This window comes from Bemisia tabaci, chromosome 2, assembly GCF_918797505.1.
Source record: "Bemisia tabaci chromosome 2, PGI_BMITA_v3".
NCBI lineage: Eukaryota > Metazoa > Arthropoda > Insecta > Hemiptera > Aleyrodidae > Bemisia > Bemisia tabaci.
This window is the reverse complement of record NC_092794.1, coordinates 68,218,767-68,231,407: the sequence shown is the minus strand read 5'-3', so window position 1 is coordinate 68,231,407 and position 12,641 is coordinate 68,218,767. Positions and strand designations below refer to the sequence as shown.

Genomic DNA, 12,641 nt, shown 5'->3' with positions numbered 1-12,641 from the left:
TGGTTTTTATATGAGGACTATAATTAAACAAGTGGTTAGAAATGGAAACAAAATAATATGAACTATGCAAAACGATAATCCGGGTATCGGAACTTGGCTGATTTGAAAACGCCTTCAAATGCGGCGTGATACCTCACGCATTCCGGAGAGTTCAAATAAATTTTTCACTTTTTCTTGCGAAACAAGGGTTGCCTGTGAATTCGTAGTGGTTTTTCACGGGTAACACGGGCCCCCTCTGAGGCCCGGGCCCCGGTACCAGGGACCCAGTCCCAGTATCCCCCCCTTGTGGCGGGCCTGCCTTCATGCATGCTGGGCTTGTCGATTTCCTTTGACATTTTTGCAGTGGTGAATGCATAGCGGAAGTGCGCTTCAGCTAGAATTGTATATAGCAAATGGGTAATTTTTAAAGGAGGATTATAAATAAACAAATGGTTAGAAATGAAAACAAAATGCTATGAACTATTCATAACGATAATCCGGGTATCGCAACTTCGGCTGATTTGAAAACGCCTTCAAATGCGGCGTGATACCTCACGCATTCCGGAGAGTTCAAATAGTTGTATCATTGCGCCTTAGAAATGCGACGGAAGATTACAATTGAAATAGCCTTCATGCACGCTGGCCTTTTCGATTTCCGTTAACATTTTTGCAGTCACGAATGCGTCTAAGTGCGCTTCAGCTAGAATTGTATTTAGCAAATGGGTGGTTTTTATAGGAGGATTAAAAATAAACAAGTGGAACGGAATATAACAAAAGAATATGAACTATGCAAAACGGTAATCCGGATAGCGGAACTTGGCTGTTTTGAAAACGCCTTCAAACTCGGCGTAATACCTCACGCATTCCGGAGAGTTCAAATAGTCGTATCATTGTGCCTTAGAAATGCGTCGGAAGATTATAATCGAAATAGCCTCCATGCACGCTGGGCTTGTCAATTTCCTTTGACAATTTTCACAAGGCGTTTTCAATTCAGCCAAGTTCCGATTTCCGGATTATCGTTTTGCATAGTTGATATTATTTTGTCTCCATTTCTAACCACTTGTTTAATTATAATCCTCCTACAAAAACCACCCATTTGCTAAATGCAATTCTAGCTGAAGCGCACTTCAGCTATACATTCACCACTACAAAAGTGTCAAAGGAAATCGACAAGCCCAGCGTGCATGGAGGCAATTTCGATTGTAATCTTCCGTCGCATTTATAAGGCGCAATGATACAACTATTTGAACTCTCCGGAATGAGTGAGGTATCACGCCGAATTTGAAGGCATTTTCAAAACAGCCAAGTTCCGCTATCCGGATTATCGTTTTGCATAGTTCATATTCTTTTGTTATATTCCGTTCCACTTGTTTATTTTTAATCCTCCTATAAAAACCACCCATTTGCTAAATACAATTCTAGCTGAAGCGCACTTAGACGCATTCGTGACTGCAAAAATGTTAACGGAAATCGAAAAGGCCAGCGTGCATGAAGGCTATTTCAATTGTAATCTTCCGTCGCATTTCTAAGGCGCACTGATACAACTATAGAGTTATGTTGAGGTGAAAATAGGTAATCAAGAAAATATAATAGTCAATTAACTATAAAAACTTGGTGTATTTCGTAAATTTAAATTTTATTAAAATATGAGCTTACTTTAGATAAAAAAAGGAAAAAATACTATCATAATTATAAAATACATGATCAATAATTTGTAATAGTTAATCACACAGGCCTATGAATTATCAGTAGACGTATCGATCACGCCTGGATGTCGATGGGATGCGTATTGAGCGTCGTTAAATCCCCGCTTCGCGATCGGTGACGTCACCGGGAATGCCGGTGACGTCACAGAGAAAATTCCGGCGAGTTCACCGGTGAGTTTGCATTGCGACGCATCTAAGGAGGGAAAATTGACCGTCGCAAAAAGAGATGACAACCCAACATGCATACATTCTCATCAAAGGTACTGGAGTAGGTTATAGAATTGAATTTTCTCTCCAGCCTTACAAAAGAGTACAATAAAAAATGAATTAATAAATGAAGAAATAAATCAACGAATAAATCAATAAAGAGTCATAGGCGTTGCTAGATTCAAAATTAGTTCATGAGCTTATGATATGATACACTGACGATTCTCCATCTGAGAACCTGGTTTAAGAAGTAACGATATAAGAGGGTCACATTTAGTACGGAAGAGACTGGGCGTAAATGGATACTAACAGTTCAAATTCAAAACATCCTATGTGCCTTCGCGTGTTGCTAAATTTGTGCAAGTTTCTCTCATAGTCAATGAAAATTCAGTTTCAAAAAACGGTGACACATGTTCGAATTCTGAAGCTAAAATAAGGAAAGTTCTGAATTCAAAATTTAAGAAACGAACGAGTGCGCAAATTGGTAGCATCTTAAAGTCACAGATTACAGAATCCTGGCCTCTGGTTTGTCAAAGATCATGTCTTTTTTCAACAAATCAGAGAGCTCCAAGATTTGGTAGCCATCGAATGAAGGGACGCTTCCTCAGTTCAACTTGCATTGGGGCGAAACTTCAACGTGGGTAACTAAAAAAATAAAACGCTTTAAAATCGGCCAGAATTGCTTGTCGAAAGTCAAGTTACTGGTTCAGGACGGAAGGGGAACCTGCCCTCTTGCCTCTCTCCCTGTAAATTCATTTTTCTAAAGCCGCCTGTCTTCAACGGCAGTATTTTTAATCGACGGTTCAGTCATGCATTCAAATGCCTATCCATGAGGATGAACGATGAATCTTCCATATCGACGGTGAAACTACCAAACCACGTATCTCGGTTTGCGACGTCGCAGACTTCCTGTCATACTTTATTTTTTAAATGAAAAACTACTTAACATCCAGTCTTAAAAATTTCTGTGATTTTTCCTCTTTGTGCGGAGAAAATTCCGTGAAAATTTCAAGGAATGAGATTGATTTGGTCTACTTCAAAAAAATAAAATGTGAGCGTAGATTTTTAAACACCACAAACGAGATACGTGGTTTGGTAGTTTCACCGTCGATATGTATAAACCTGTGGAAAAGGATCGATTAGCAGGGTGTTCGCGACGGAATCGTTGATACCTAATCGATTCCTTACTATAACTTCAAATGCAAATATATCGATACATAGCCTATGATTTACCCCTCGCTACTGATGCTTGCGACTTGAAGAAATGTGGTGAAGATTAATCTCAAAATTGCAAGTTCCAAGCTTTTGGAGTACACTTATCACTTGGAAGGCTGAAAGATATTGTTTTTCACAGCGTCACACACCACATACTTATTACAAAAATTTACAATTATATTTAACAAGTAACGCAAAGTACCAGGGGCGGACTGGTAGTCGAAAAGTTAGGAGGCGACCTAGATTTGGGGGCCCCTTCTGTCGTTCAGAGGCCCCTCTAAGGAGGTCCGGGGGCCCTCCCCCGTAAAATTTGGAAAATTTCACATTTTTTAAACGCAACTTGAAGCATCTTGGAGTCAAATTTTTCAGTATTTGAACTTCAAAATAACCCGTTCTTAGGATTCTTCGGGGGCCCCTTCATCACATAAGCCTTAGGCGAGCTTTCATGTCTCTTAGAGACACATTTTCAAGAATTTTGGGGCCTCTTAGTGACTGAAGAGGATAGGAAAATTACAACATTACGGGGAAAAACGATAACTCGAAAAAAATTCGCCGCGAGGGCCCCTTAAGGACCTCCGCGGCAAATTGTTAGGAGGCGATCGCCTCCCCGCCCCCATGGCCAGTCCGCCCCTGCAAAGTACGCATGTTTACTAGTCTGTAGGTATAGTATATCTCTCTTGATTCCTCCAGTGGGTATTGAAGGCACTCTCATATTTTAATTCGTTTATTCTTCGGGCTTTGAGGGCTTCTTCACGGCTTTTACCGCCGCCTTCGCAGACTGGATTCGTTGGTTCAAAATCTGCAAGAAAATATCTATATTTAGAGGCCAAACAGGATTATCTTCGAGATACTACTAAAGTGACAGTTTTACGCTGTATTTTTCTTTTGATGATTTTTAATTTTTAATTTTTTATTGCATCAAAAAAACCTGAATTTGTAGGAGGAAAGAAGTTTTTATTAGTATACCTGTTAACAGTACCTAGCAAAATGATTCCTCCTCGCCCTGGTAAAAATTGACAGTAGAAACTGTGTTCCAAAATACCATAGACCGAAAGCCGGCTGTAAGATTTCCAATAGCTTCTGTAGCCGGCTGTACAATTTTTTATAGCCTTTTATTGCCGATGGCGACTAAGCAACAGCCAGACGATGAAGTTTATGCTAAATGTTACTAAATACGGATACTAGGACTTAGTTAGTTTGTGGACTACCGCTCTCTGTTTGTGCCGTAGTATCTTTGATTTATTTTGCGAGGACAGCTCCGTACTTTTGAAGGATGCCTGTCATTCTAAATATGTTGGAGCGCCTTCAGTTTCTTATAATATTGTGCAATACCTTTGGTGTGAAATAGTTGCTTCAGACGCCGTGGCGTGGCACGCTGCGGCGCGGCGCCTACAAACCTAACAGGGATACTTCACGCATTGCGCAATGCGTGAAGTATCCCTGTTAGGTTTGTAGGCGCCAGTGCGTCGCCGTTCCGCTTTGTGTTAGGCTCTAATATTTAATCTCGCGGAGTCAGCGTTTTTCAACTCATGATTTTGAAATGTTTGCAAACTCTGTATGGATTATTCTTTTTTTAATTGATGAAAAAAATATGTTTTAAAGGAAAATATAATGTGTGTTTTGTAAATATTAAGGTAGTTCCGTATCAAACTTAATGATTTCCAAAGCACACGAATTTCTACAGATAAAGGATTGACAATTATTTAAATTAAAGACAATTGGATCGAATTTAGCAAAAAAGAACTAACGCAATAACAGCGTTTTCAGAATCGTGCAACTTCTTTTTTTTAAAAATACCTAATTTATGTACAGTATTGAAATTTACACAATTATTCTCCTTTACAGTAACAGGGCCGGATTTACTTACTTGCCGCCCACGGGCCGCCTGTATTTTGCCGCCCCCTTATTCTCATCCGCTTTGAAACATCAATAAAAACCATCAAATGAACGTGCCGCAGGGGGAGGGGTTCATAAGACGCGTTTACTCGTGTTGGACACATTTTATGCGAGAGCCCTGTCAACATTACTAGCAAAAGTTCACGGAACCTGGCGCGAAAGTTAATTCCGTAAACCTATCTCTGTGTGGACAAGGCCTTCCATTAATATGAAATGAACGAAAAAATTATGACAGAACAAACTTAAATATGGTTTAATAAGTTTAACTTCCGCCGCCGCGCCGCGCTGACCGTACTGTGTTTGGCGTAATGCGTGAAGCATTCCTACAGTCTCGTATTTGTTTCACGCCGACCGCTGCTGCACGCACTGTTTTTGACGCAATGCTTGAAGTATTCATGCAGTCTTGTAGGTGCTATGCGTTTCACGTCGCCCGCTGCTGACCGCAGCCACCGCACTGTTTTTGATGCAATGCGTGAAGTATTCATGCCGTCTTGTAGGCGCTAATATGCGTTACATGCTGACCGCCGCGCCGCGCCGCGCCAAGGGTTTCTCCGTTTTATCTCAAGTTCTCGTCATCATTGCTCTCTGCGCTGCGCCATTCCAAACCAAATTCCGTGTTCGGTTTCTCTCGTAGTCTTAACTCGACTAATTAAAGGTGCTATCTATTGTATCACAGAAAGACGACAAAATTTGAAATATACTCTCAGGAAATGAGAGATTTTAACACCTTTTCTCGTTTGTAATTTTTTTTTTTTCTGATACCGATTTTTCTTTATAGCTACATTTAAAAAAAAAATGCAAAATTTGCCTCCCCTTTTTGCCGCCATGGGCCGCGGCCCATGTGGCAACCCTCTAAATCCGGCCCTGTACAGGAATTAATTTTTTGGTGAAAAAACAAAGAATATTTACTATCCTGGGAGATTTTTAGATACTTATAAAGATGCAACATTTTTAAAACACTGCAATCGCGCGGGTTCCTTTTTGCTAAATGCGATCCAATTAGGCTTGCTCGATGGGAATCCTTGTTGCTTATCTTAAAAAATGAATGGGGTTAATTTCCCTTTCGCACACAGCCTCCTGTGTAGTTGTATAGACATTCCAATGTAAAATCACCGACAGGAACTTCACCGCAGCGGTCAATGAAGATGAAAGGCCACTGCACATTATGGTGTTTGATCCCAAAAAGTGGTCAATACTTAATGGTAATAGCTTCAATTGCCACAACTAGACGCAATTCTTTTACTTGCGTAATGTGTATGTATATATTAATCATCTCTCAACAACAGCGACTAATTTTACCTTTTTTATATTGATCTTCTGAATTGCAATGAAAAAGAGCTCTGACTATAAATCGTCGCTCACATTGAGATGAGCCCAGAAAAGCATTGAAATGTATGGAGGACAGGGTTCATTACAGAGTGTAGTTACGCTCTTATGTCAGGTAGGCGACGAAATGTGACGTTAACCAGTCTATTAAAAATTGCAATGAGGCAATACCTGGAGCCTTCTCTGCTCGGCCTCGGCTAGCTTCGACTCGATATCTTTAGCTGTAATGTTCGGTGACTGCTGGTCCTCTAGTCGCTGAAGCCTTTTCGGAGGATGCTTCTTCACCAGACTTTCCTCTCCTTCTTCGAGGGGTACTTCAAAAGCCACGGCTAAAATTAACGAATATTATGTATTTATGTGAGCGAGCATCTCAACTGTAAAACTGAGCAACTCTCTGAATGTAAGTTTGAAAGATTCCAAACTTCCTGCATGCCTCTACTCTAATAAAGAAGAATCAAACATTATAAATGAGCATAACTTCATGCGATTTTTTTTCATCTTTCAAAAACATTCCCAAAATACTCGTGCAAAAATTTGATTCCTGCCCTCACAAAACATGAGGGTCGGAAAACTACATTGAGATTCGGTTTTTCAAATTCATCAACAATTCATCACGCGGTGTATAAGACTTTTATTTTATTTTATTTTTTTTCTCTTTCCTTTAAAATGAATTGTACTCAACATTGAAAACATACGTATATTTTTCCCACTTCCTGTACAAAAGTAGAGGAAACAGTCATTTTTTAATAAAAATAATATAATTTTCTCAGTAGCCCTCACTGAAAACACACCTTCTTCCTGGTTAAGTAAAGCTACTCGTATACATATATGTCGCAGGCAAATAGTGAAAGCAGGCATTTTGTCAAATGCCTAGGCAGATAGCTAAATTTTGATCGTCTAAACATTTTTGTGAATTTATGGCGGAGAGCTCACCAGTTTTCGATATTTGTGGAAAAATATCTCATCAAACCGACAAACTCTTTTTGTATCTTCCTCTTAAATTGCTTCTCGTATTTTTAAATGTTGAAATTCTAAAAATGCTGTGTTCTCTGACATGCTGAAGATTTCCAGATAAGTGTCTACTCAGGAGCTAAAACTCGTTTAAAACACTATTTTGTGAAGCAAATTTTTACTGATAATTTTTTCTTACGAGGTCAATTAATTATTTTGTCTAAAATTAGGAAAAGAATCAGAATTTCAATCTTAGCTAGAATATTTGACTATTTGCCTAGGCATTTGACAAAATGCCTGGTTTTACTATTTACCATGCGACATATATAAACGCATTATTGTGAACAATGCGGCTAAATTTTTGACTTGCAGCTTCGCACGCTCATTTCCCTTTCAAAATGATAAAGTTTTCAGATAAGCGTTGAAAAAAAGGAGGCAATGAACAGGCGCATGAAATGATTAAAAAATCTTGAGTAAGCCAGAACAAAATATACATTGTCAGATTCGCGAGAAGTTGCATCACTCGTGAAGGGCTGCATTCATTTCACCGAATGATGCAATAGTGTAAATAAATTACATGAATTGATGTAGAGGACTCTGTTAGTGGGTAGTTGGGTACTCACGCTCATTTCGCTTTTTTGGAGAGCTGAAAATTGCGTTTTAACAAGATTTTTAGGTTTTCGGCTACTCATTATGCGGTACAAAAGGCTGAGCTATTAGCCGACTTAACAAATATAACATGCAATTATTGCAATAATCGCAATAATTGCAAGAGGATGTGCAACCTCCTCTTGCGCATTGTTTTTCTATTAAAGCATGGCCTTAGTAGCAATTATTGCATACTATATTTGTTAAGTCAGCTAATAGCTCAGCTCGCAATTGCATTCTATTATGACATATATTTTATGGGAAATAAATTTGTAATAAAATGATATCAGAGACATCTCCAGCAGAGGTCATCAACTTATAAAAATATCTCTAAATGAGGTCCAAAACAATAACAAACAAAAAACCTTTAGAGATACGTTTATCTCGGAGCAGCGGGCCGATTATTGAAACTGATGGACAAAGCGATAGACAAAGAAGACATAGGGAGTATAGAGCGATCCTATTGGTTGACATGGTTGGTTCTCATAGACTAAGGAAGAAAATGATGGACTAACTGTCGGGTCTTTGGTGGGTTGCCGTTATAGTAAGTCCATTACCTACCTCCTATATCCATTGCCACCACCCGCTTCCACCAATAGGATCCCTCCAAATCCTTTTTGTTGTCTTTGTCTATAGCTTTGTCTATCAGTTTCAATAATCGGCTTGTAGAAGGCAACTTACGTGCGGGATAATCCTCACGCCGCATGACCCTCGGGTGTGTTGATCCCCCACATCCCATTTTGAAGGCACTTGTTTTAATGTGTCACTGGTCTGTGAGCTTCATAATTTCCTGAGACATTCCGGAATAAATATTTAATTAGTTTGCGTTCATCACTGAAGATTGGCATAAAGCCATGTTGACCGAATTTATTCGACTTCAGGAAAAAGGGGTATTCAGGGATTCAGGGCTCTTTCCGGAAGCTCTCGAATTATCGTTGGTGTAAAAAAATAGAAAATCTGGTCGCACTACCTATATCTGTGTAAATTGGGAATATATAAAAAAAGCAAAATTTAGATACTTTTGATCAGATAGTATCAGAAATAATGATTTGTGATCGTATACAGGAGAGGGTAACTCGGTTTCAGAACATCCTAATCTAGGCCACTGGTGCTAACCTTTAGAGGGGGGGGGGGGAGGCTTTTTCAGATATCTGGGATAAAAAAACATTGAAAAATCTCGAGACAAACCGAGTCATTTAAGTCAAAGTTTACCGATAAAAAACGGATTGTATTAGAGGAAATTTCTTAATCCTCTATATGAGCCATTTGCTTGCTAAAATATAGGATACATGCATTAAAACATTTACATAAAAATACTTCTAACTCACCTACATCTCAACTGGGCCATTTGATTGGAGGTCCGATGTCAGGGAGCATTGAAAATTCATTTGTCATCGCGCCAGGGTGCCCGGAGAATATAACAAAGCTGGGACAAATCCTTCGTGTATTCAATTTTTAACGGATACGAGGCAGTATTCAGCTGCAATTAATTAGGACTCAACATTGTTTGTCAGCAATTTTTTCTTTAAAATTATGCACAGACTTTTAATTAATTGAGAATATTCGTACAGTTCTCAAATTATGTGTTACCATGAGCTATTGTTGTATGATCTACGAGCTAATTATATATTATTTTTATAATAATTCAATAGTTCAGGTAAACTTGAAGATGTAAACACTTGAAAACAAAATCCTCCAAAAAGGTAAATGTCTAGATCACTCCCAGTGTGCCTCCGTCATTCCCACAGCCGCATTTGTGCAGATGAATTTTCAGTCCCAAATAATCACAAGCAATCTTGCTGATTCTCACCTGAAATAGGGAAATAAATCATTAAAACCAATGCCAGTCTATACAAAGAAAATGTCCCACGGTACGGTCATGCAACGCATAGTCATGTTGGCTCGCTACTCTTACAATCAGTTTTCATAGTTCTTTGTGATATGGGTCGGATTTTTTTTTTTGAATCTCTAATTTGTTGTGCCTCTATTCTTCAAATAACACTTTCTTGCTTATTTTTCCTCCAAAAAATTGAATTTATCCGATTAGGAGACATTCAAGCGTTTTGGAATGATCGAGGGACCTCCTCTTATTTTTATTATATAAGCTATTTCCGACGAAAATCAGTGCAGACGTTCTTTTTGCTGAGCCACAACAGAATTCAAAAGTTCAAAGTGGAATCAACAAATATTTGGTATGTCTACCACGACACGGATCATAATGCTGATTCTAAAACTTATTTTTATCGCATCGCCTGGGAGCAAACCATCGCTGCCGACTGAGTTTGAAAGGGCAATGCTGATCTCTCAATTAGCGGTCTGACCTAATGTTCATTAAAGCTTAATTTAAAGATACCTATTCAATTACTCCAGACTGCAGCCGATAATTATTTTTTTCTGACATTATTCGTCGAGTATTTTTTTAGGCGAGACTATCATGTGATAAAAGAAAACTTACACTGAACTCTTGTGAGTTGTTATTCCGCGCGTTTTTGCGACAGTGTACAATCATTACCTATCTTATCACCATTGCGAGAACATTTATGTAATTATCGAAGAACTGACACAAATAATCACGATTCTTTTGTAAGGAGGGCGGGGAGAGGGTCAATATTTAGCATTTAAATTTGAACTACTTTTCATATTTTTCAGGGCAAGATTATGATCGCTCAAACACGGCACCGACACAATTCCAAACTTTTAGTAGAAAATTATTTTGCATGTATATAGGAAACAAATGCTAGGAGTGAACACCATGCAAAACTAATTTTTCTCCCTTCAACATCCAATTTTACCATGTGTGATTTTTGTGGAATTTTCTAGTTATGAAGAATTTGTAGGTGCCTGAAATCGCTTGTAAATCTATTTTTATACTATTCCCCATATCAAGAAATAAAATCATAAAAATACTGCGAAATGAGGTCTTTAAGCACTCTCAGTTAATGCGATAAAAAATTTGCGTATACAGATTCTTTATTTCATGATCAAAAAAATGTCACTAAATACCCTCATGTGTGTCATACTCTTTACTTGAATATGCAACTATTAAAGTTTCTCGCAAAAATCGAAAATTCGGTTTCACCTACGTATGAAAAACCTTTAAAATTACACTGCAAAAACCAGGAATCTTAAATTTGCCGCCAAGAATTATTTTTTCTTGAATCAAGAATTTTGCTGCTTAATATAAACTACTTTTTTGCTTACACTATGGAAAAAAAAACACATTGGATCTACCTAGAGTCCAGACTCTTAAAAACGTCAACAAGAAAAAGTACTCTTGATTCAATCAGAATCTAGCCTCTTAATCTAAGCGGATTTCGTTTTGATTCAAGCAAAAATCCGATTGAATCTAGAGTATTTTTTCTTGTCAATGTTTTCAAGAGTCTGGACTCTGGATCCAATATGGTTTTTTTCCAGTGTAACCCGAGCAATTTTCCCTTGTATCAAGAAAAATTCAGCTTAAATCACGAGGAAAAACAATTTTCGGCGGCAAATTCAAGAATCATCATGCTTGAGCAAGGCACATTTTTTTTTTTCAGCGATAACTTATGCCGAAAACTTCTAATGTACAAACATATGCACCGTAGTAGAGGTTACCTAACGTAAACGAAAGAGACACCGCAGCACACGCAACAGATTAACTTGAGGAAGAAACCACAACACTTGATGAGGACGAGGGCTAGTTTGACCCCAAACACAAGGAAGAGAACGTAAAACAAAAGCATGACGTGCCCGACGAGGACAGCACGACCGCCTCCATCCCTGCAACGGGGCCGAAATAACCGCCGACGGACGTTTCAAGGGTGCAAAGTAGTTGGCTTGACCCCTAAACGACGGTGGGGGTTGAAGGGTACGCGACACACGGTGAAGAGGTGGGCGGGAGTGTGAGCTACGGCGCAAGATTCGGCTCTTCATTGTCGGTGCCGAATTGGAATCCATCCACCGCGCATCGGAGGTCACTGACCGCGCGACGCAGCGCAGCGCAACGCAGGAGTCTAAGGTTATGTCTTTTTTAATAAGTTCAAAGTCCGTATTAATATTCCGAGTATTGATATAACCCAGTTGGCAGTGATCGGCAGGTGAATGGTCCCACTTTGAGTGCTGCCAGGTTGCTGCGTTTCAGCAGCGAGGGTATTAGCGAACAGGGCTGGATTAAGGGGGTGGCCACATGGGCTGCGGCCCATGGCGGCAAATCTAAGGGGCGGCAAAAATTTGCAATTTTTTAAAGTGAAGGTATAAAAAAAAATCGGATTTATAGTAACAAAATTACAAACGAGAAAAGGCGATAAAATCTCTCATTTCCTAAGAGTATAGTAATTTCTAATTTTGTCGTCTCTTAGTGATACAAGCACCTTCAATAAGTCCAGTTAAGAGAGAGACTAAACACGCAATTTGGCCTGGAACGGCGCGACTTAGAGAGAAATGATAACGAGGACTTGAGATGAAAAGGAGAAGCCCTCGGCGATCGGCATGTAATACATATTAGCGCCTACAAGTCTGCACGAATACTTCACACATTGCATCAAACACAGTCCGGTCATTGCGGTCAGCGTGAAACGGATAGCGCCTACAAAAATGCATGAATACTTCGCGCATTGCGCCAAACACAATCCAGTCAGCGTGAAACGCATAGCGCCCACAAGACTGCTTGAATACTTCACGCGTTGCGTCCAACACGGTGCGTTCAGCAGCGGTCGGCGTGAAACGCATAGCGCC

General features: G+C 39.3%; 1 protein-coding gene across 1 annotated transcript; it reads right to left on the bottom strand.

The window, feature by feature from the left end:
- Positions 1–1,608: 1,608 nt before the first annotated feature.
- Positions 1,609–11,979, bottom strand: LOC109041831 (uncharacterized). The gene is made up of 5 exons (XM_019058275.2): positions 11,523–11,979; positions 9,257–9,738; positions 8,610–8,718; positions 6,501–6,658; positions 1,609–3,906 (listed from the first exon to the last, which is right to left on the bottom strand). Exons 3-5 carry the CDS (start codon positions 8,665–8,667, stop codon positions 3,832–3,834), a joined length of 291 nt encoding a protein of 96 aa, XP_018913820.1. The 5' UTR covers positions 8,668–8,718; positions 9,257–9,738; positions 11,523–11,979; the 3' UTR covers positions 1,609–3,831.
- Between the last annotated feature and the right edge of the window lie 662 nt (positions 11,980–12,641).